This window comes from Scatophagus argus, chromosome 3 (assembly GCF_020382885.2).
Source record: "Scatophagus argus isolate fScaArg1 chromosome 3, fScaArg1.pri, whole genome shotgun sequence".
Lineage (NCBI taxonomy): Eukaryota > Metazoa > Chordata > Actinopteri > Scatophagidae > Scatophagus > Scatophagus argus.
The window spans coordinates 9,963,535-9,988,454 of record NC_058495.1 but is presented as its reverse complement, the minus strand read 5'-3'; the positions used below and the strand labels follow the sequence as shown (position 1 = coordinate 9,988,454).

The window sequence follows — 24,920 nt, the reverse complement described above, 5'->3', positions numbered from 1 at the left end:
TCAAACTTAATGTGCATCCCGACGTACAGCTAATTAGCTTCCCACATGCACTGCACTCCTCGTTTTCTTTTAAGAAAACAAATTTTGTTTCCCAGGCTTTCTTGTGCCTTCATACTTTTTGTTTTTCTAAAAAGTAATGCTGCAGATAGAGGTGCTAAAACAAAATCAAAGGTAGCCAGTTTGCTGCAGTATGTATTGTAGCATACAGAAAGTGTGGCTGCTTTCTACTGGGAACTTCTTCAGTAAGTTGTTCTCATGGAAGTTTCTCCATAGGACTAATGGGGAGAAAATAAGAGAGAGGAAGTGTGTGTGTGTGTGTGTGTGTGTGTGTGTGTGAGAGAGAGAGAGAGAGAGAGAGAGAGAGAGAAAGAGACAGACCAACAGAGAGTGTCCAAGCCTGGTGAAGTCATTGTTACCCTCTTGTTTGACTTGGGACTATTTATGTGGTGTGGGAGCATGTGAGGAAAGGAGGGAGAGCATGTGGGTGTTTTCTTTTTTCCTCATTGTGTGAGTGCGTGTATGTGTGTTTTTTCAGATATCGTTTTCGTTCCCTTCTTGTTGTGGTTGTTCCCATATCCGATCTGTCCCAACTTTAATAACAAGAGATTTCTTTCTGCAGTCAGTTAACTGTCAAATATGTGGTTGATTTCTATCAGTATTTCGTTTGTCTTACTTGCTCTATATATTAAGCATAAAACATGTTTTGACATATTTCAGTGTTGTATTGTCCGTTGTGTGTCGAGTACAGTTGCTTCATTTATATATAAATGACATTTGCCAAGGTGTATTTCCTCTGGATTCTGACTTTTCTATTTTAAAGGAAACAAATATTATTGCTAACTTCCGCTCGGTGCTGCTACAAAAACCTGGATGCAGCAGAGTAAACTGTGTTGAGATGTTTGTATACTTTATTTTCATAGCTTTGGTAGACCCTGTGGCTCACTCTGTGTGTGTGTGTGTGTGTGTGTGTGTGTGTGTGTGTGTGTGAGAGAGAGAGAGGGAGTACTGTATATATCCATTTTGTGGGTTTTTACAGACCTCGCAGAGCTTGGGTCTGGTTGTAACCTGTGGTTGAGCCTTCATCCTCCCCTGCTTTTTTTTGTCGTCTTCTTTCTACACCCTGATTCTTCCCAGATGTTTCCTGTGTGTGTGTGTGTGTGTGTGTGTGTCTTTTTCTCTCTCTCTTCTCTCGCCCTTTATTTATTTCTTAAAGGAGTAGGATATGAACTTCTGCCCAACCAAAGACTGAAGTGAGGTTTTCTCTGAAGACTTAGGAGCACAATTGTGAGAAAAGGCGCTGAACAGTTATAGCTTCTGTAACTTTCCCTCAAAGTAAAATTTAACTTGCTCACCAAATTGGCAGTCTACCATAGAGCTAAACATGGCACACTTTTGAAAACTAAACCATATTTTTCGAATCTTCACTTCAGATATTTATATTTGGTTTAGTTTTCCATTGTGGCAATTAGGCAAATTTAGGATTGTCCAGAGCTGTTTGTTAAGCCAGCAAGAACAAATTATAAGTTTTCAGATTTTACAGGAATACAGTCATTTTTAACTCATTCAAACACATGGTCACAGCCCTGATCTTTAACTTGAGGTAAACATGAAGACAGGGTGTCATGTGAATGGTTACTTAAAAGGCTGTACTTAATGACAGATCCGAGTGCCGTAATATTGTTCAAGATGTATGACACTATCATTTATGTATCAAGGGCTGGATTCCCTTGGTTTTAAATTAAGGGATCTTTGAGTGAGTGCCCACCACAGTGACTACCACTAATGCCAGGCTGTATATAACCCAGACTCAAGCTGTCCCCTCTGGTGTCAGTTACATGCTTTTTCACAAGAAAAAAAGAAGAAGAAAAAAAAAAGTCAACCTTAACAACATGGAGGTGCTCCCCAATGTATCCAAAATATAAAATACTCCCTGTCCGTGTCTAAAATCAGTCTAGAATGGTGTGAGTACTCCTTATTTTAGCAGTTAAACAAGCACTGTGTATCGAACACCTCAACCAATTGGATGTAGGGAGATACCGCATTATGATTAACGTCTTCCATTAAGAATGATTACACGTTGTTAGTGTGTTTAAAATCACCTCATATTAACTGATACAGAGTGTATTTGTCATTCGCTGTTTTAGTTGATCTGATTTCTGAACAGGCGTATTTTTTTTCCTTTATCAAGTGACCCCAAAAATTCCACAGTGTCGATGTAAAAACGTGTGTTACTGCCCCCTACTGAGTTAATTGATTAATGTCTATCATATAGGGAGGAGTGAATGAGTCAGCAACGGAGTTACTTTGGACACAGTCAGCAGTTAACTGAGCAATGCTGACTACTGGTTATTTACACAGTTATTTACACTAAGCTACTTGATAACTATCAAGCTACAAAGAATAAAACTTGTGTCAATCATCAAGCTCATTGTAGATAATTTACAACCCCTTGGACTTTATTGGACATCAAATATAAAGTTCAAAATGTTTTCAATATCACTGATGCTTCAGATTGGTGCTTTTCTCTTGGATGCCATCTTTAGCTAAATGATAGAAGGAGTAAGATTTGTTTTTTCTTCCTGCTTTCTTGAATTTCCCCCAGGATCAATAAAGTATCTATTTATCTATCGATCTATCTAATCTTGCAAAATATTGAGACTCGCCAGTGTTCAGCCAATTAAACCTGAGATCAGTTTCTTGCTATAAATGAGAACCCTGCAGTCAAGATGCTGGTAAGGAGAGCTCACTTGTTTCTGGTATAGTTGAGCGCCTTCAGTCACATTTATACATACATTATTAGATCTACGCTTTTCTCCCCCTTTATTTCTCTGCCCCACCTCAGTGTGAGCCTTTGTAGAGCTGTGTGTTATTTACTCCATATTGATGCTTGATCCAAGAGTGATTAGTAACCTAGTGAACATTTGTTGTGAAATAAGATTAAGCTGTGTCCCCAACCTCTTCCCTTGCTTTTTTCTTTTTTATAGTCCACTCAGCCTTCTTTTTTTTTTTTTTATTCAGTTGATCTCCCCCTACTCCTTCGTGCCAAGTCTCAGAGTTCTTTACTTTTCAAAGTCTTTCCCACTTGTACATCCCATCCACTCTTCTAGACCTAGCAACCCCCCCTCTTCAGCTCTAGCCCTTGGTACGACCCCCATCCCCATGTCTCATGTGTAGCTCTCACCGTCTGCCCTCTGCATCCTCTATCCCCAGCTGCGGCCCTAACGATAATTGAGAGGTGAGTAAGAGAGACAAAGGCACAGGGTGGATTTTGAATGCCTGATCCCTGGCATGAAATGCGGTCCGGGGTTTGGTGGGCAATCAGGCGACTGGAAGGCGGGGGCAGCGGTGGATTTGACTGCTACGCCATTCATTGGTGGGATTTGTTGATCCCGTACTCTGGCCACTGCAATGGTCCCTCTTGTGTGAGGATGTGGGCTCTCTGGCAATGATTAAAGTTTGGAACCACTTCCACAAGCTAACTCAAGACCCAGCTACTTGGAGGGGGATGCCAGAGAGCTGTATTATCTAATTGCCTCAAAGCTAAACAAGTGATTGTTTATCTTGTAGCATCTGATCAAATCTTGTTTCCTGTAGAAATAATTTAGACGATATTTTCACCAGAGCACACGTGTGTGATTATTATAACTTGATTTGTATGTGACTAACTGTACAATGCTTTTATTTTTTTGGCAATTTGTTAAAGAAACTGAAAATTGATGCCATTATGGGAAAACATAAAAGCTTGTTGGTGAGCTGTCAGCCAGGCTTATAAAAGCTCTACCAAGTCTAACCCCCAGGAAGTTTGCTGTCGATTGTGAGGAGAAAAGAGAAAGAAAGACAAAGAGAGAAAAAAGGGACGGACGGGGAGGGGGTGGTCCCCGGCTAATGGAAGCCCTCGGCACAAACGAAGGAAACTACCGACCTTGCTCTTTCTTGTAGTAGACGTTTGGACTATTCACATGGTCCAATCCTCCCCACCTCTCCTCAGCTCTTCCTCTCTCCCTCTCTCCCTTCTGTAGAGACTATTTATTTGTGGAGGACGGTGCTGTGGGCTCCAGATGCTTGACCCAGCAGTCAGGTTGCCTAGTCACATGGAGCTACAACTGTTTGCCTGAACTTGTTGTTTTACATCCAAACAAATCTCAAATGGCTGCTGCAGTGTCTTCACTCTGAGTTGTTTTTTTCACGTCGGTGGAGAAATGGTGAAGACTATTTAAGCACAGCTTATTTTTTAGTAAATTTGATTGCATTTTCCCCATGAGGTTTGACTGTGTACACAGTGTGTATGTAAGTGCAGGGGGAGGGATGTCTGTGTGAATGGATGTGGGTATGAAGAGGAAAGAAGAGATACTGAGAGGCAAGTACAGTAAATCTTGCTCCCTGTAACTGGGCCTCAAACTGTAGCAGGGGAGCTGCAGTAAGGATATAATACACAGTTGAACGCACAACCAAAACACAGACCACATGTGACGCACTAGCAAAATAATTGCTACCTGTTAAAGTGCAAGCAAGTGTACACAGTATCAGGCCCCACCAATTCACTAGATATCAAACATTTCAGAGTCATTATCATCAGAGTTGGGAGCTGGAAAAAAGCACGCCAAAATCTGTGTTGTGTTAAACTGTCATTACTCAAATCACTTATCCTTATCTCTGCTTTCTCAATGATTAAAATATGAGCTCACAGTTTGAAGCGAACAAAGGGGATTTTTTCGTGGTGGGAAGTAATTCTCTTTGATATGGAAACTTTGCGGCAAGCCTACCTTCTTTTTTTCACCTTTAGTATTCAGTGATAGTTTTAGCAGATTAAATCAAATGTTGACGGTGAGATGCAGTTGGAGACAAATCCCAGCTCGTGTCTAAGCTGCAGGATTTCTCATGTGACCGCAGTAAGTGCAGCTGGCCTTAGGTCCACTGGAGAGATAAAGTTGATTTGTTTTACAGAGAAAACCACTTTAGAGCTTTGAACTTTGTGCCTGTTTGCCCCTCTGTGCAGTGATAACTTTGGAGGCCGTCCATGTTGGATCAAGTTAGGAGACTGTTCCTTCCTTCTTCCTAGACTTTATAGCAACGTGTGTCTGCATGCGTGTGTTTGTGTGTGCGCGTGCATGAGTATGTACTTGTACAAAACCCTCCAGCAATCTGAGAGGTAAGAGTGTGTATGTGAGTGTTAGGGATGTCGATATTAATAGCTTCTGGTCCTGCGGTGTTTGACACAAAGCCCCATTTACAATAGTTCTTTGTTCATCTCCCCTCTTTTCACCCTCATCTCTCTCTCTCTCTCTCTCTCTCTCTCTCTCACAGCCCAGGTTTACCTCTCTGTATTTATTCATCTCTCTGCTGCTTATCTTTTTTTCTCTGCCCGTGTTCTATCCCAATTCTCCGTCTTTTCTTACCTTGTTTGATTTTGAGCTCATCCCAACACACTGAAGGCTGGGTTTTCAGTAACTTTGATAGGGTGACATGTTGGTAAAATGTATACATTTTTCAAGCTCCAAATCTGTTTTTTAGTAGTAAAGAGCATGTCTTCTTAAAATTGTTGGAAGCCAAAACAGACATGACATGCAGTCTAGAGATCAGTTTGGAGTCAGTGTAGTGCCTTCGAACCCCAAGCTTTTATATGAGTACATATTAAATGAAAACAACCCAGTGAGCAGGGTGAAATAATGTGTATGCCTCTGTTCCCCAGGAAACCTAATGTAGACTACCGCAGCTCTCCTGCCTCCAAGGACCAGAGCCGGAGCCCCATCGAGCGTGTGGTGGTGCCCAGCGCTATGGGAGTCCACAGCAACCACCTGTACAGCCATGCCCACCACCACCATCACCACCTGGCCAGCTTAGCCGGCATGGACCAGCCACTGGCACTCACCAAAAACAGCATGGTGGAGTCTGCCCGTAGCAGCACAGCAGCTATGGCCACAGTGCCACACACAGTCAGCGCTGTGGAGCGCCAGCAGGTAAGCTGCACATCCTGTTTCTTCTACTGACTACATCTTTTGCAAATTGTTGGGTAAAACCTCAACTCTGGTAGGTTCCCCACATGATGAGACTAATGTGCTTTCATTAGCCAGGCTCCTTGGATGGTGCAGAGTAGAAATTTCCCATTTGGCTCTTTAGCCAAAAATGTTTTCAGGCCCTGGTGGTCATTGAATCATACTCTCTCCCTCAAGCTACAAATCTCCCTTTGGTCTGTCATCCCTACTTTTTTTCTGCATTTCTAATTCTGTTTTCTTTTATTCCCCCCTCGTTCCCCCTTGCACCCGCACTTGATACAATCGTTTCTGTTGTTTTTGGTTATTCTTAAATGTTGAATTTGTGTCTTTGTGTTTCAGAATCGTCCTTCGGTGATCACATGTGCCCCAGCCAACAACCGCAACTGCAACCTGTCTCACTGTCCAGTCTCCCATAATGGCTGTTCAAACCTCACTAACAACTACAGGAGAATCAACAGTGAGTGCTCATGCAAGTGCATCCAGAGGGACACACAAATGCAGACAGACACTTAACAACCTTGATCTCTCTCTGTATTCAAGTGTATTTAGTTTTTTTTACTGTACATGGATTTATGGTAGAAGGAGCAATAATAGCATGATATCTCACAAATTAATTAACATTGATACTTTATTAGACATGTGGATCTGATTTTGGAAACAACATTTCCCATGCCGGAACAGTTTGTGGGAATCCCCTCCATGAACTCACCCTCCAGAGAAAACACAGCCTGCTCATACTCTCCACATTCAGATGGACTTATATAACTAGTGGGGCTAAAAAAAAACCTCTGAGTCTGTGAGTCTCAGAGTTTCTGTTGGGTGCACATCAGTTACTGTGATGTGGCCTCAACATGTTTATTTGCTACCTTGTCTGTTATCTTGGAAAAAAAAAAAAAAAAAAATCACCCAAGGCCTCAGCCAAATACATGTCTGTTTTATTCATGACTGAGTGTCAGTCATGTTTTTTTGTGGGTTGATAACTTAACTCTGGCCACTTTTATGATCTAAGTGAAATCCCTATGATCTCATTGAGGTTAGCAGTGAAATTTAAGATGGTGATTTAATGTACAAAAAAAACACAGCAATGAAAACGTGAAGTAGATGCTGGAGTTAGTATTTTTCCATTGACCTAAAATGCACACCACCAAAGTTTAAACTGATGCTAGGCAATAAATTGCCTGCTGAACTTCATTTAAGTTTGAGAGATGTTTCCCTTTTCATTATGGGAACTAAAAACGCTCTTCTCCTATCCCCTCTGTTGTAGCCAACACAGCCTGTGACCCTGTGATTGAGGAGCATTTCCGCCGTAGTCTCGGGAAGAACTACAAGGAGCCTGAGCCCCCCGCCACCAACTCAGTGTCCATCACAGGCTCTGTGGACGACCACTTTGCCAAGGCACTGGGCGAGACCTGGCTTCAGATTAAAAACAAGGGCAGTCCCTCATCGTCCAACAGCAGCCCAAACTCCTCCCCCGACAGTCACATGGTCAATCACAACCACTCCCCTTCCGTGGTTTCCTGAAGGAGGCGGGGTTTAAGAGGGATTTGTTCCCCGAGCCCTATCAACCACCCCAGCTCCAACACCCGTGCCCCCGTCACTTTGGTCTGTCACCAGCATCCCTGAGGGAATGCCTGCCTGCTGGTCTGCTAAAAACATCCAAAACCCTCAAGCCTGCTCTCTCTTTCTATGCACTCATAGAGGACCAAGCAAGCAATAACAACATGGTCTTTCTATCCCTCTGTGCTCTGGTACGGTAATGCCAGACAATGATCAGTAATAAGCAATGAGGGTTCGACTTTGGGACTTGACTGGAGCATCAAGCTGCTCCTTCCAATCATTCATCATCCCTGCATGTCAAGCTTGGAGCTGAGCAAGCATCTGTAGTTATATGTACATAAAGAGAGAGAGGAAAGGCGGTGTTTTAATTATTAATTTTCTTCTTCTATTTTTTTTGGTTGTTTTATTTGTTTGTTTCTTTAACAGTAGTTTCGTGTACTGCTTTTGCGTTACGACATGCCCGACATTTGAAAGAAAAGATAAGTGAGAAACACTTTGGAGAAAATAATCACAAACCACCTGACTGTGCTACCAAAGAAACCTCAGACACTGATGCTCATCGAAAACAAAACAACAAAAAGTCGCTCTGTAATCTCCTCCCTGTTTTATCCGTTTTCACTCTCACCTTCCTTCTCTCTCCCTCTCTGTCTTGTGTGTGTGTGTGTGTGTTCTGGCGGTTCTGTTGCTGTATGTGTATACTCAGTGATCGACTTGGTCTGATTTGCACTACTGCCGTAGAGGGTAAAGGGTGGCATGTCAATACTGTAATCTGGCACTGCACACTGGGACTGATAAAGCTGAGTTTGAGACGATCAGGCATAATCCGGCTTTTGTTGGAACCTTTATTTGATCTCCGATTAAGTTTTTTTGTTTTTGTTTTTTTTAAATCTACTGGGGAGTCATTTCACCCTGGCCCTGACAGAAGTGTACAAACCACCAACCAATCATTTTTGAAAAATAGAAAGTACATAACAATGAGGCCGAGCATGGTAATATGTCAGAGATATGCGGCTTAATGTGATTAGGACAGCATGTGTTTATGTGTACATGTTGTGCAAACACATTGTTGCATGGTAAGAGAAGGTGGGTGAATAAATGGTTGCTTGTACTGCTGCCTCTGGGAACCCCACAGGTCAGGTCTCACTAACTCAAACCAATCCATGTCCAAACTCAGGCATGTTTTTAGGTGAGGGGTGTGAGGGTATAAATAAACAGGTAAACTGTGGGAGTAAATAGCCATTTTCAAAAACTACCATGAGAAGTTTTATGTACAAGAACAAATATTAGACTTGAAATTCATTACACTTCCACCCAACACGAACAAGCAAACTGGAGTGTAAATTATATGAATGTAGTAGCCACAATCAGTTTCTTCACCCACCTTCCATCTTTTTTTTTTACCATATAAATGTGAATTCAGTTCATTTTATGAGGGGAAAAATCCATATCACATGATATATATCTTGAGTATTTTAAATATACATAATACATCATACATCCCAGCCCTGTATACCAGCCTGACTTGTTGATTGTGAAAACTACACCTGCATTCTTTTTTTTTTTTTTAAATTAAGTGGTGTTGATTGCTGTTGGCATGGAAAAATATACTGTTATCCCAACAAAAAACAACAAACAAACCTACTTGGCACACTTAAATCGCACCAAACTGATTCATTTTATTTCACAGGCACAGTCAGGTTCTTAAATCAGCTACGTTTGGTGTTGATGGACGTCACAGCCTGCAGTGTGTTGATGGTTGTGCTCTGCTGAACAATGTGCTTTGATGTGTTTCACGAGCTTAACTGCTGACAGCGATGAGGGGGATAAAGACGCTGCATGTCACTTTGTGGTTGAGACGAAAAAAAAAAAAAGTCTGGTTTTTAGTGTGGGGGAGAGAAGATAATTCAGATTTCTTCAAACACACCTTTGTCTTTGCAGCTCTTTGAACACAGGTGGTGTAATTATATTTGGCTTACACCCCGCTATGCCTCCCTCTCTTACACACTGTGGTTTGATAGATTTCTGCGAGGTTTGAAGGGTAAACTAATGCTTTTACAGATGCATGTTTTTGTTTTATTTTTAATAGCTGGTATCTATTAATGTTTTTAAGCATTTCAATCTTAACTACTATTAGCCTTTTTCATTTGGACGTTAGTTGTTACTTCTTTCATTGTCAGTAACAGACATAGACACTATACACTCACTGCTGGGTCAGTCGTACTCCATTTTATTATTGTTATTGTTGTTATTAGAATTTTGTACTTTTGTTTTCCATTAATATCAGTATGGTAACAAACATCTATAGTGGGACAGCCTCCGGACAGGCTCTGTTTAACGGTGAGAGCTGCGTTTCTCAGATCCTTCTCGGCAGCGGTAATCAGTGAGCTCGTTCCCACAGCAAGGTTCCATTGTCGAGTTGGCTTTGGGATATGCAGCCCATAAAGGGTTTCTTGAGATGTTGATCCATCAGTGGTACAGGTTGCTACAACCTTCAGCGTAACTGAGCTGAGACACCAAGTTGGCACAAATCACAAGTCAGCGGGGCTTCTTCTCATGAGAAAATCACCTCAGCCTGAGATAAACTGTGGAAAACAGAACACTTGGCTGATAATTTGGGGTTATCTGAATTTACAACGTGATGTCACAGATCTTTCGGTCGTCATCAGCTGACCTTTTGTGTCCTGATTTGGTGTCCAGACTTTACTTTGTTGTTGTTGTATTTCAGTGCTTTCTTTTCTGAACAACTTTGTATTGTTGCTGCAGTTAAGCGAGACTGCTGCAGTCTGAGAAAATGAATTTAACTCTGTAAAAGAGCCTGCGCTAAGATGGCATACATTCCTCCTGTAGGGAACTTTGTACAGGCCTCACATACACTCAGTATCTCCATTATCAACCGACAGAGCTAAGGACAAGCCAGGGCCACCTGAGTTCCCCGGCTGAAAGAAAATCAGCCCTTCATCCATATATTGTGATAAAGGAGCAAACAACATGTTAGAGAAGTAAAGGAAAAAAAAAAAGCACGATTGAAAGGTGACGAGGTTCATATTTGTCTGGTTTAGGTCTTCTTTTTTTTTTTTTTCTTTCTTTTTCAAATCGATTGTGATGGGTAAATCTCTTACAGAGTTCTTTAAATGGAATGCCTGCTCAGTGTTCTAGAATGTCCACACATTCCATCCTCCACTGTCAGAACAGGTGTGAACCAGAACTGATGGTTAAAGTTCTAGAATCTTCAGACACACCAAATTTTGAATCCTAACGCAACTGCCATTGAATTAATGTCCTTAACAAATAAGTACTTCACAATCAAAGTGAGCTTGGTTTGGATGATGTTTTTTTGGAAGGGGGAGGGGGGGTCTTGATCGTGGGGCGGCAGAGCTTCAGGAGCTGAGCTTCTGTAAGCATGGCCGCTATGCCAGGAGATCTCACAGCGATGCCTCTCACCTCCTCTCAGATTAAGATTGGATGTAGAATGAGGGAAAAGGGCTCAGTGTCCAGAGGATTTAGTTTTTCTATTATTGCTCTTTCTCATTATCATTTCACTACCACCCTGTAGGTAGGAGGCTCTCTTTCCGCCTCGGCACACACTCCCTACACACTGTAGGAAAATCACTTAATTAAAAAAACAAAACAAAAAAAAACAATACTTTTTTATGATAGGTAACTATAAGACCATCATTACGCTGTGCGTAACGAATGTACAGAGAAAAAAATCGTAGGTATTTTTTGAGGAACAATTAATTTGTTAATGATATGTAGCTATTTAATTGTTGGTTTTCCCTGTCCTTATATTGTAATCATTGCATTTTCCTTTTTGTGAAAAAAGTTGATCTTTTTTGTTCATAGAGTTTGTCTTGTTAGAGTAAAGGTTCAAGTGCAGGAACACAGCAAATGTATGAAACCACAATAAGCCACTGGTTTGTTGGTGACAATCGCTACTTCCATTGGTCCCCGATGTTCTGCAACTCACTTTCACTTGTGTTCCATCATGTGACTTGGGGCACCTGAAGAAAAGTTTCAGAGGTTGTCCTGTTGGAAGCTTCTCGAGCAGTCTGCATCTTTTGCATTGATAACACACAAAAAATATTACCAGTAGCTCAGTGAGTGTTGCTGGACATTTCCAGTTAACTGTTAAAAATTAACTAAAAATGAGCTACCATACAGGTAAAATGTCCACCACTGTTTGTAAGCAGTATACATTGCAGGGTTTAAGAGGAATTGAGCTCCAAATGAAAGCATCAGTCCATTTAGGAATATTTGCCAGATTGATTTAACTTCACCCAAATCTAAACCTGCCAAGTTTATCTGCTTTGTTGCCAGTTGAGCAGTGGGGATGTTACCCTTGTATCTGATGTTGCTGTTCCCATCTGTGGGGCCATTTTGCATCTGTAATCAAGTAAACAACATGAAAACTGTGCAGATACATAAACAGGACTTAGTCTTTACTCTGACTGTACCACAGGTCCTTTTTGAAGTGGAAGTAGCATGTACTTAGTGGTAGTAATACTCTGAAAAAGAAAATTTGTATCATGAAAACAACAGTGAATTTGTGGCTCTGTGTCTCCTCCTACTAAAAAGGTTTTGGCAGGCCACCTTTTTTGTACGTAAAGTAGCCTTGATGAACAATAAAATGCTTTTAAACCACCACGTGGGCCTCTGCTGGTGTTGGTGTATGTGTGCTTGTGTGATGGTTAAAAGGGGGAAATGGGTATTGGAAAGCTGCAGCTACACTGAGTGTATGGAATGACGTAGTGTAATAAACACACACCAGGATTCCATATGAAGCACTATTTTCACAGAAATATAAAGCTTACAGATTAGCTTTATATTTCTGAATACCAGACATTTTATTCCAGTTTGTGGTGAAAGTGGAGGGCAACAAAAAAAAAACAGCTCTGAGAATAGTGAGAATTAAGAAAAATGTCAGAACCTTGAGTTTAATCTCAACTTTGAGGATAAGGTCTGAGTTCTGTTTGTTTTGGATTCAGGCATTCATGAATGTAAGATCTACTTTGCACTAATCCTCTGCCACAAATATCCAAGTGGAATGCTGAACTTTCCATTTCATTACAGTCAAAATATTGTACATGTTAGCAGTGCAGTCAAGAAAAGCAACAAATGACACAAACACAAGCATGCATCAGCATAAACAAAGCATTAAGACCTTCAGTTTCTCCGTAGGCTCTTTCAATTAAAGTGTCCTACAGTAACAGTAAATATCAGAAGACATAATTTAGATGCTGTCCAGTAAAATCTGTGTGCACTGTACTGCATATATCGCAGTAAACAGACGGGATGGATGGATTCTCCAAGTTATTTCTGCGTTTTTCTGAAGCTCTTTTCCTAACTGAATGAGCAAACAGATGTAGTAAACCATAAACTACTGTCTTGCCAACGTACTCTTCTAAAAGGCAGTTAATTGCGTTGATGGACAGACAGTGGGAGGGGCCGAATGTTTCCAGGGATTGAGTGTTCAGAGCGTGCCGCCGTGTTTTTGTTCGGGGAACTGAGCTGACTCCAGATACTGAGTAAATGTGACTGATTACACATCACCAAGTGACAGGAACAGGTACTTTCTCCCTTGTGAACAACATCTTCATACACACACTGCGGAAAATCAACTTGTTTCTAACGTAACAGTGAAAGACAGACATTTACTGAATAATCAGATTCTTTCTTTGTTATTCTTATTGTATTGGTTGAATCCAAATTAAGAATAATAAGGTTTGTAATGCTTTCCGCCTACTTTTCTGAAGGTTTTGTGACAAGCTTTTGATTATGAGCATTTTATAGCTGTGCCTGCTGCTGTCCACAAAGCCTTTGTCCCTGACCTTTGTAAATGTAGGATTCCTTAAAAAAAAAAAAGAAAAAGGTAACTGAAAGAAACATTAAATGGAGTGTGCAGTCCTTCACAGGCTCAGGGTTTGTTCCTCCAGTTCTTCAGATGCTTTCATCATCACTCATATCCCAAATCTAATGAGAAAATGACACAAAACAGAAAGACGTTAAAACACTGAAACAGACATTTAGTCATTATTTTGTCTGTAAAACTTTTGAATTTTTTTTTCTCAGGCTTTTATCTGTACCTTACAGCCTTCTGTGGAGTTTGTTCAGTGATAATGAGGTAAAGAAAATTCCAGAAAAAGCCTTTCAGATGCCCCATGGATTTCTCTTGTGAACAAACAAAAGTTCTGTTTACAAATGCATTGAATGCTTTTCCTTCCTAATAAAACACAATAAAACACACTGCATTGTCAACATCCATGTTAGCTAGCATGCACTCTTCTTCACTGCTTTTCGAGCTGCGGCCCGGCATTGCTTTGTACGTTAGCATCAGTGGAATGTCATGAAACTGGCTGCAGAAATAAGCATCAAATTAGGACCTTGACAATCATTTTGTCTAACTACTCCAAGGCCAAGAATTAACTTAATATATAATATGCAGTGTTCTCTTATCTGAGTGCAGTGTGTACAGTACATAGAGTCATAAGGTATCATTAACATATCAAAAGCTCTGTAAGCACACAGAGTAATCAGTACAAAGCCCAGCACACTGTAGTACCATCCAACACAAGGCTGTAAGGGCTCTGACTGTGGTTGGCCCCTGATTTACGTCAAAGTGCTCGAACCAGAGAGGCTGCACTGATTTAATACAATTCTACCAACAACTACAAATGTTTGATTCAGTTTGAAACACAGGAGGGGAACAGATAAACAGGATAAACAGGCACATTTAGTGTTGTGGAAGAAGCTCTCTGTCTTGGCTACATGCACCAATAGCTTTGAAAATAATTACTCCCAATCACAGCTAAAGGATTTCTTACCAGGAAGTGACAATAACATGTGACCTTCTGCTTTCTCTTACACACACACACACACACACACACACACACACCTCTTTCTCGCTACTGTGTCAGTAAACAACAGCAGCCTTCTCATGGCAGCAGATTCTTCACATTCTCTCTCTGTAAGACGTAATTCGCATACCTCTAACACTGTCTGGAATGTTACACACACACACACACACACACACACTTGTGACACATACATGCTGCATTCCTTTGAATGTGCTGCTTCAAGACTCTGAAAGAGCTGAAAAGCAAATTCCAGATCAACAACTGAAACCCGGAGAAAACTGAAAGAAATCTAACAAACTTGAAGGCAAGAGCTCTTTCTGCTTGTGCAGCACGCAATACGGCCTGCAACACAGACGTACATTTAGCACACACAGACCCAAGGTACCGTTAGGAGCACTGAGAAAAGCTGTGTCCAAAAAGTGGTTCATATCATTTCTACAGGCCTTCATGGAGAACGTCTGAAATCATTAGAAAGAAATCTACAAACCATCTGAAAGTGAAGCAGAGCTGCAACTGAGAATTATTTTCACTAATAATTTATATGTAGATTATTTGGTTAACGAAACGTCAGAAAAATGTGTTTTTCCAAAGCTCAAGGTCACGACTTCAAATGTCTGGCCAAAAATCCAAAACCAAAAGATGTAGTAACTTGGTTAGTCAATTAATCAGTTGATTATTGAGTTCAAAGTGATCACACTCACAAACGTAGACATGAAAAATGAAACTCAACGTGAGGCTTACAAGGTTCAGCTTATGAATAAACCATCAAATGCTGACTGACAACCTTTCAAAACCGTTTTTTTTTCAGTTACTTTTTTTGCACCAGGCTTCCTACAAAAGTTGAACACACACACACACACACACACACGTGTGAAATGTGTCGACAGGCGAGAATACATTCATTCAACAGAAAGTTTCCAATAAATTATGACTGAACATTTACATGGGTTTCCATTGACCCATTCTTTCAGGGAAATTCTCTAAAATTAGAACCAAATTACACATTTCTTCCTGGAAACCTTCCAGGAAATGATCAGGAAATAACTGACCCGTAAAATAAAAACATAACTCTGTGTTTCTGTCCCTAAATGCTGGCATATTTTGCCAGCACTTTGTGTCACGCCTGTGAAGACGTGTGAGACTAGAAGAAGAAAATAGACTACACAGATCATTACACTAACTGCTGTGTGCAGCAGCATGAAGGAAACACAACATGGAGTGGACACCCTCAAGGTCCTCAATAGCACACGTCAGGAGCTCTCAGTGATCTATAGTGTAGATCCAGATTTGGTTGGTTTATTTTGAAATCAATACCAGGATGATACATTAAGGCAAAACATCTTTTACAGAAAAGCTTAGCATAAAGACTGAAAGCAGAGGTAAACACTTAGTGTGGTTCTTTCCAAAGTCCAGTCCAGTCTCTCTGACTCCTCTAAAGCTCTATTTCCTTTCATTAGCACACAAACCATCATCTGAAAGATATGATGTGTGGTTTCAGGTGGAGTTACCTCCTCTATTTCTTAACTATTCCTTGAACAATAGCTCACTGATCCGCTCAGCACCTCTGTGCCGCCTCTCCAGCTACAGTGTGGGTTGCCAAATACAGCTGGTAAGTACACAATTTACTTACCAGCAGGTAAGATGGTATCACACTTGGCAACACAGTCTTTATGCTACTTTACTGATCCCTGAGGGAAAATTCACATTTAGTTGTCAAATTTACACTGCAACCCAAGCGAAAATATGTCATTAATTGGCCTAAAGAATAATTAGAATATGAAATACAGCTACTACATGCAGGGCTGTAATGTTTGTGTTTGACAGTGAAAGTGAAAGATGGAGTGTTAACAACTGCTAAAACCTGTCAACTGTCAGTGACAACTGTTATTTGGATTCTGTTTAAACAAGGATGTCTTGGATTTCACTTTGGCTTTGTTAAGGTTTTAGTCATCATCTACATCCATGTGCATCTGCGTTCACTACTGCGGTTTGTCTATAATCCAATTCCATTTTCCTTATTATTTTAATCACAAGAAGGACAGAAAAGCCCATGTGTGCAACAGATCTAACCAGGCACAGAATGCTGCTGGTGAGTGTTATCCTCTTTCACCCTGCGACCTGTAAGCTTGTTGTTGGCTGTCGACCCTCTGTTAATGTAGCCTTCCAGTACATTAGCTACCAAGCTAATGTCAATCAAAAGTGATGTTTAGCTTATTTGATTCTCCTGGCGCTATCAGCTCTGTGACAATGTTAAATGGACAAAGAAACCCAATGCAAGATCATTACTCTTATTATTTTTACTACACTATTTTATACTGCCAGGGAATTATTCATGGCCATAAGACCAAAAGTCATTTGTGCCCATTCTCCAGCTTGTGAGGGAACTCTGCAAGTTGCCCCAACTGTTCTGCAGCATGCTGACCTGAGCAACTGTATACTGTATACAGGCCAAACCTGGGAGCTGTTCTGTGTTATATTCCCACTCATCTTATTGTTTTAACTTCAGGATACCTTTTTCAGAGTGTAGTGGGAGAGTTGCAGGACAGTGTGGAGAATGAGGGACAAATTCATATCAAAGCTGGACGTTCAGCATTTCTGCTCCACTGGTGCTGGGGAGCGAGCATCAAAAGGACAGCAAGCAAAGAGCTCTTTGAAACGGAGCGACACTGGAGCCCCTCTCTGGACGGCTGCCATGCCACACTGACGGCCTGTGTGTGTGTCTGTGTGTGTTTTGAGAAATCCTTTGTGCAAAATGAAAGGGGAGGGGGGGGCAGATCGGAAGGGGGGGGGGGGGGGCTTATGTAACGTGAATAGCTGAGGCAAACTGAAGCCAACAACTTTACTACACTCTTTCAAGAAGGGCTGAGCGCTTAGGATGTTTCTCAACCATTTAGCTGTGTTGCTGCAATGCATAATCAGATTTCTGTAAAGCCGAGATCAAAATAAATTACTGCTCAATTCAGTCCAATTAGGAAGCTCATTGGAATCAGTGAAGTTTACGGTAAAGTTAGTTACTGTTTTTTTATTGAATTTGGGGAAGTTTGCACTCTAACGTTATCCAAGATAGCGTCACATCCCTTCCTGGAAGTCATGTTAAAGTTGAAAAGATAGCCTTCAAAAATATGAACAATAAAGAGTAAATTCAATGTCTCTCTTGTCCAAATATGTAAGCTATATTAGGTTATAGTGAAATATGAGTGAAATCTTACACGTTCCTGATAACCCAGTGAATGACTAACGCCTTACCGCCCTACAAGAACAGTAATGTTTGTTCCCACATGGATGATCAGCTGGTAATGCTGCTGATATTTTGCCTGGGACATAACACAGCTTTTGTCTACCTCAACAATTTGGAGTGGTAAATCTGCCTCCATTATCACTGGAAACTGTGTACATGCTATGCTAAAATTGAAAGAATTTGAATTTTTTGGGCTCTGGGAAATTTTTATTATTACAAAGAGAAAATATAATCACCAAATAAGGCAACAATGAAAATATTCTTTTCATTGCAAATCTGTCCTAACTGGTTGACCTACTCCACCCTATGTGTGCACACACACACACGCGCGCACACACTCCGACAGCACCTCAAAGGGATTGGCAGTAGCACAATCAACGACACATCTTTCACTTTGAAGCAGCCTTATCGCACGGGGACCTCGAGTGACTGCAGGTTACAAAAAGGGCTGCTGGATGTTTCATAACGTCCAACAGTAAGCTGCATGTAATCGTTGTGTGACTGTGTTTGTAATCAGTTGGGCTCCGGCTAATATGACAACTATAAGCTGGGCTAGCTGTTGAAACAAGGCTGGGATCTGATCAGATAGAGCAGGTTTTAGCTGGAAGTCGAGGTCGGGTGTGATCACAGCCAACTCTCTGCTGCAGCTGATTATTGTTCCTACACACACACAAAAAAAAACAACCCACAAGCATCAGCACGAGGGTCTTTAGCAATATTTACTCTCTGCAGCCCCAGGCTGAAGCACTGCTTCTGGAAACATCAGAACTGCATCACAGCTTACCAAGAAGCAACTTTTCAAATTTCAGTGGTATTACTGCTTTCAAGCAGATGGCTCAGGATTGTGTTTTCCTTAGCCGAGTGGATTCAAAACAGTGAGCCTCCTTACAGGAACACATCCTAAGTGCGGGTGGCCCCAGTGGGAATCCAACCTCTAAAGCCATTTAACTAGGCAGCGCTACACAACCACTGATGGGCTTTGATATTAAACACACATCTGCTTTACATATTAGAACTGACACCAAAGCACAAAGCGCAAAGTCAAGCTTTCATCATGGAGACTGGCTCCATCTGATATGCAATTAGTGGACCACACAGAGTGACGTGGTTTATGGCTGCTGGATACAACAGTGACTGTGTGCTGCTGGCTGAGGAAGAAAAGTAAGAAATCCAGTCAAACTGTTTCTTCCTTGTGGTCTTCGGTGGTTTATGTGACAAACCTTAAGAAACTGTGACGATATCTGTTGTTTTTGTTTTGTCTTTTGTCAAGCACTAACATGGTGAAAATAAAAAATAACTGTTACAAACCGCTGGCATGAGACGAATCAACAACTTAAAATTACACTGCTTTTAATAAAAACAACAAGATGCAAATCTCTATAATCTCTATTTGTGTGTTTAATCTGAGGCTGTTGCAACCTTCGAGTATTTTGGAGGCATTCAGTTCAGATTTTAAGAATTACTGGTTCTAATGTGGTGACGCTGCCATTGAGACTTCAGTAAAAGCAACCCGGCTGCCATCACTTTACATCATTCAGCACTATACAGTGAGAGAGTGAAGGTGCAAACACTGCCAGAAAGTATTTTGGCAGATAGTTGGTCGCATTGTTCACATTCAAGACTCAAGACTGACAATAGATAACAGTTTAAATGTTTGTTGAATATGGAAATTGTATACTGTGGCAAACTGTTTCACTCCACAGCTTTATTGCATAATCCCTGGCCTCAGAGAGGCCCAGACTACATTAATTCTTTCTTAACGATCTGTAAGTTAACCCTGATGAATCTATCAGCCTGTAGAGACACTGGCACCGGGCCATTAGTTCAGACTTCACAAAGGGGTGTTGGCCATGGAGATTCTTGTTTCCTCTAACAAATGATCTAACATCTGCTGGCCAGGAGGATGCGTTTGATGATTTATGTTAATGAGGTGGGAGGGGTGTCTTCCCCTTTCATCCCTTCTCATAAGGCCCCCCTGAGGGCAGGTTTTACATCCAGAAGGGGGGAGAACAACCCACAGAGCTACAATCAAAGAGAGATGAACTTGTTGAGAAAACAACCCAAGAAGCAAACACACCAGTTTTGAAATGTGTTTGGTTACATGGCTGCCAAATCCTTTCGATCTTCAGATCTCATGGCCCTCTACAACACTGGCCATATAAGCCTTGAATAAGAAAATTCTCTCTCCATTTACTTTCTTCCTCCTCTCTTCCTCCTCCTCTTCTTCCTTCTTTTTCTCCCCGCTTCTCCTTTTCTTTCCTTCTGCCCTGGCTAACCACAATCCACTGATGATGAACACACTGAATACCTGGAAAAATTACCTAAATAACAAAAACAATAGCAGGTGCGTGTGTGTTGACCTTATGTCTGCTTATCTAGATGTGCAGAAGGACCTACACACATGAATCTCACACTCTCTCACACACACACACACACACATCTAGCGATGAGCACAGAAACAAAGCGTGTGTTCCGGGTGGTTGATGCAAATAAATAATGCATTTTGGGTATAGCCTTTCTGTGGATTCAGATTCTGCTATGGAGGAGTAGTCAGCTGTAAAACAGCAGCACTTTGAAGTACAAAAGACATGCTAAGGTCTACAATCACCTGAGGGAAAACCTTTACCTGGTTTAAATGAAACCTGAGCGAAGAAGAGAAGAAAAACTTCTGGGCATTTTTTTCACATCTTAACTTTAGGCTTAATTCACACTCTGCACTGGTGTGTGAAAATAAGGGATATAAAAAAGTGGGAGCTTAAGCTCTGTCTGTTGAATGTGAGCTCTGAGGATTGCAGCAGTCCCTTCACTTGAGACTGGATTTACTGAAAATCACATTTGACATTTTCATGTGGCAGATAGTGTTTCTTTGGAGTTTCTCCTCTTTTTGGGGTCTTCCACTGAGGCATTGCCCTTCTGCAGTGAGCACTTTTAAGGCATGCAGAAACAGTTTTGTGGTCTTCCTGAGAGCACCTCTGTGCTTTGCTCACTGCTTTGAAGCTTTAACGTGAATGCCAAACGTTTATGAACTGTGACTCTTTCTAACCATGCTTGCAGCATCCGCTGATGGCACCGCAAGGGCCTCATTTATAAAACTGACTTGCCATCAATTTCCATCTTAAATTGGACTTAGGCAGACAACCACGTATAAGTATTTATTCATAAAAGCTTACTTTATCTTTAAGCAAAGTGTAGACTTGATGTAAAGTAATTTTCCTGCTGTTTTTGTAAATGTATGAGCATCCAAACCTGTGGTGAACTTTGCATGAGCTTGATGAACAATGGGAAGGGAAGTAGCAATTAAAGGAATTCATTGCCAGACTATTTCTTTTTAATATCAGCCACAGTCAACCCCCTTTTTGTCAACAAACTATTAAGTCCACTGAATTTCAAGTTGTCTGGCTTCAATCTCCTCTACCACTGCAGTGATCTCATCTTCCAAAGAACTAGATTTTTTCTTCTAGTCCAAGTCTATTCTTGACACAACCCTGATTCATGCTGACACTACATACGAGGAAACAATTAAAGTTGATTTGAGATTTTTAGATCACAGGTGCGTAAGTTAAACAGAGGATTCATAGAACCTGCTTAAGCAAGTTTTTTTTTATATTCAGTGTTTTTTATGCATAAACATAAGCACATCAACAAAATGATCTTAAAGCTAAGTTCAAATGTAAATCTAAGAGTGTTTTTATCAATGGGACCCCTGGTTTTTCTGTTGGTTGGTTGGTTGTTTGGTCCACAGTGAAATGTCCTGACAATAAGGGGAAATGAAATTTTGAACAGACATTCATGGACACGCTGACTTTGCACAACTGCCATTACAAAGTTGACATTTGGGCTTCGGAGTAAAATATCTATTGGACAGATTGCCACGGAATTTACTATGAAAGGCAAATTCTAATGACTTTGGACATCCCCTACCACAAGTAGGTCAACTTATTCAGTGAAACATCTCAGCAATTAGTAGATAGACTGGAACAAATTTTGCACAGACTCTTCATTCTGTACTTGGTGGCAGCTGTTACATTTGGAAACAACATGTTCATTTTATGGTGTTTGGTTTATTATTACCAGGGCAAAATTTGCCAGGCTGCTCTGTCCTGCCGCCTGAGATATAACCCACCCAGCAACACCCTGACAACCTGAAGCAGCACCTTCCAACTGTATGAAAGTGCTGCATGTTATCTGAAAGAACACTGGAGGCCTGTCCATGTCCCCTAATGCTGCTGTCTGTACTAATCCCTTAAAAATATTACATCGTGTGAGATGCGTCTTTATTACCTATATAGACTTCTCTCTGTTCATCTCCCGAAGGACACTGTGCCATAATGGTAACACTGAGCTCAAGCCAGTACCTGCATCAGGAAGTTGACACGGTACAAAAAAATTGGAAAAACAATCAGCCATCAAACTCTAATGATGTTTTAGAAAAGAGAATCCCAACATTCTGGGTCCTATAATGACAATGCAGTCTGTTTGACTTTGTGGGTTGCACAGCAGCCTGGCAACAAGACTATTTAAAGTCCTTAATTATTCAGTAGTCTACCACTTCTGATCTATTATGGTTTGTACAATTTATAGGAAAACATTGCCAGAAAAGTAATTGGTCAAATAAATATTCAGACTTAATCTTGGTTTTGGAAGACAGTGTGTCATGTTCCAGTAAAAAAGAAGATCAGCTAGGATTACAAGTGTTAAACCCTGTTTTGTCTGAGTCTACTCTGCCAGTAACACACTTGCTGATCACACACATGATCTCACACACACCCAGACACATGTACAAGCCACCGCAGCAAATGTACACAAACACAGATGCTAACGGGCAAATGTGCACAGCCATGTTCAGCAGAGAAAATGACCTCATGCAGAACAACCCAAGTCAAACTGCTGCTGCAGCACACTGCATTCCCAGCTACATTCCTGACTTCCCCTCAGACATTCCTGCACAATGTGGCGGGAATCTGCAGTGCGTCGGTAGAGAGGCGGTTTAAAGAAGGGTGAAAATGCAAAAGAAAATATCCTATAATATGTCCTGGGAAAGGGGTACTCAGCATTACATGAAGACAAGTGAAATATTAAAACAAAAATAGTAAAACAAAAATGAACAAGGTTTTAGTAAGGTAGTCTTTCATCACAAGCCCCTAGAGTAGCTTTAATGCAACATGGCGGATGTTTTCGTATCTGTTCTTCTTGTGGAAAAAAATATTTCCTCACTGTAAAACTTTGCTGACGGACACGAGTCTAAAATCTCCCTGTACGGAGGCATCTACATTTGTTCTTTCTCCACTCATTTGCTGAGGTTTTCTCCTTTAATTTGAAACTTGTCTGTCTGTATGTTGCAAAAAATAAGCACACAAGTCACCATATTCAGACTTGTCCTGTGCAGGGCCTTGACTTGGTTTCTGGGTGGTATATTCAAATGACTGAAGTCATTCACATGCAGTCTGCCAAGGCACCAAGGAGCTGCAGTCTGTCACAAAAGACCAGCACTGCTTTCCTTTGATTTTTTTTAAATACCACCAAAGACACCCAAGATTCTAACAACTGAAGTTTTTGATGACTACCACAACAACTGTGTTTGTGGTTTATTTTATGTCATTACACGTCTTACCAGCATCATCTGATCCGCAGGACGCACTGTATGAAAAGCTTCATCCTGTAAGCTGTGATCCTCTAACTTGTAAAATATTTTGGTTGTGACATGTTTTGAGAGACAGAGTCCAATTGTGGAGGGCCGCAATGTTCTTTGTATTATACTTTTTCAGTGTGTCACTTTCTGCTCATTACCATTCAGGCTGCCAAAGGAAGCTCTTAATACCTTCTGTTTAATAAAGTAATGCCTCCAGGCAGCATACACAACTCCGCACAGTAAGCAAAGCTTTGGCTAATATTACTTGGTAGTAAAAACACTCATTTGATAAAGCAGTTCCAGATGCCTCAGTGGATACAAGATGGTGGGACTGTGTGATCCACATTCAAAGCTATAGGTGTGTCTGATCCAGTTGCAGAGGGAGTCACCTAAAACTGGGAACAGACCTTAAGATTGTTTAAACCTACAGAGTGTGGACACAACAGCACCGACATCAGCTTGCACAGGCTTTAAAGTCCTTACAGTGAGAAAGAGGCAGATTTTTGAGGACAATACAGACTATGATTCACATCTCAGTCACAAGTGAGAAATACTCATATAAATTTTCCAAGACAGGAACAGACACCTTCCATCTATTATATGATCAGTTCAGTAATCATAACGTGTGACCTCGCCTCAGGGCCAGTGTCTCTGCTACTTCTGCTGTCAAAACCACTGCACAAGTGATCCCGTAGAGGCTGAAACTGCACTTTATGTTGCTTTTCCTGCCAGAAAATACTGTAATCCCAGTTCAACAACTCAACGCCTCAATAACTCAAACCTCCACATGACACAGTAGCCTGTCACATGGTAACACATCAGCTATGGGCGAGCCAAATCTAAACGTTTTCCACATCGAATGTCTCCCTCGCACACATTTTAGGTATTAGGTATCCCCTCCCCTTTGCGTTTTAAATGATCATTTTGTGCTTTTCCATTTCCTGCAGCAATCCGCTGTGTTCTCTCTGGTGCCTTCATTGTTCCAGGCTCTCAGGGGGGAACAGAGTGAACAGGCTGGATATGTCTGTGTATGTGTGTGTGTGTGTGTGTGTGTGTACATGGGTACACGTTCTGTCCACTGAGACTTAAGAGAGGAAGAGGAAGAGGAGGAGGAGATGGGTGGAGACAGGAAGAGGAGGGTCACCTACTAAACCTAACCTGCCCTCTCAGCAGCACATGACCTGGGTTCTGGGGTAGACACAAAACTGACCCATACACCCTCTTATATATAATAATAATTGTGAAATAATGTACAGTATACTCAAACACTTCTACAAGGATTAGTATTGCATTTACTTAGTCCCTGAAACAAAATCTGTGCAATAATCAATCCAATGACCAGAGTGTAAATAGTCCTTCTGTACTGTGCACATCTGCGTGTACTGCTTCTTGTGTATTTATTCTTTTTGAATGCACATCCTGCTCTTATTTTGCATGCTCTTCATGCTCTGTATCCTTTTGGCTGCTGTAACACTGCAGTTTCTCAGTTATGGGACTATTAAAGGATTATCTTATCTTAACACTAATTCATTATTTTATTTCTACATCAAAAAGTGTCTAAACGTACAATGAAGCTATAATTAAACATTAGCGCTTTCTTATTAAAAAATTGTTCCTAATTACCAAACACATAATAGATTTTGATTGTA

At 41.0% G+C, this 24,920-nt stretch overlaps 2 protein-coding genes across 4 annotated transcripts in view; one reads left to right on the top strand and one right to left on the bottom strand.

Annotated features, from left to right (window-relative positions):
* Positions 1–12,194, top strand: part of vgll4b (vestigial-like family member 4b) — a 41,656-nt gene extending 29,462 nt beyond the window's left edge. For all 3 annotated transcript variants that reach the window (XM_046383312.1, XM_046383311.1, XM_046383309.1), the window contains 3 exons: positions 5,690–5,957; positions 6,333–6,450; positions 7,258–12,194. In XM_046383312.1, the coding sequence (XP_046239268.1) occupies positions 5,690–5,957; positions 6,333–6,450; positions 7,258–7,514 (643 nt within the window). In that variant the 3' untranslated portion in view covers positions 7,515–12,194. The remainder of the gene's footprint in view (positions 1–5,689; positions 5,958–6,332; positions 6,451–7,257) is intronic.
* Positions 12,195–12,483: 289 nt separating this feature from the next.
* Positions 12,484–24,920, bottom strand: part of atg7 (ATG7 autophagy related 7 homolog (S. cerevisiae)) — a 54,793-nt gene continuing 42,356 nt past the window's right edge. Inside the window, exon 19 of the mRNA XM_046383308.1 lies at positions 12,484–13,520. Coding sequence (XP_046239264.1) covers positions 13,488–13,520 — 33 coding nt within the window. The 3' untranslated portion in view covers positions 12,484–13,487. The remainder of the gene's footprint in view (positions 13,521–24,920) is intronic.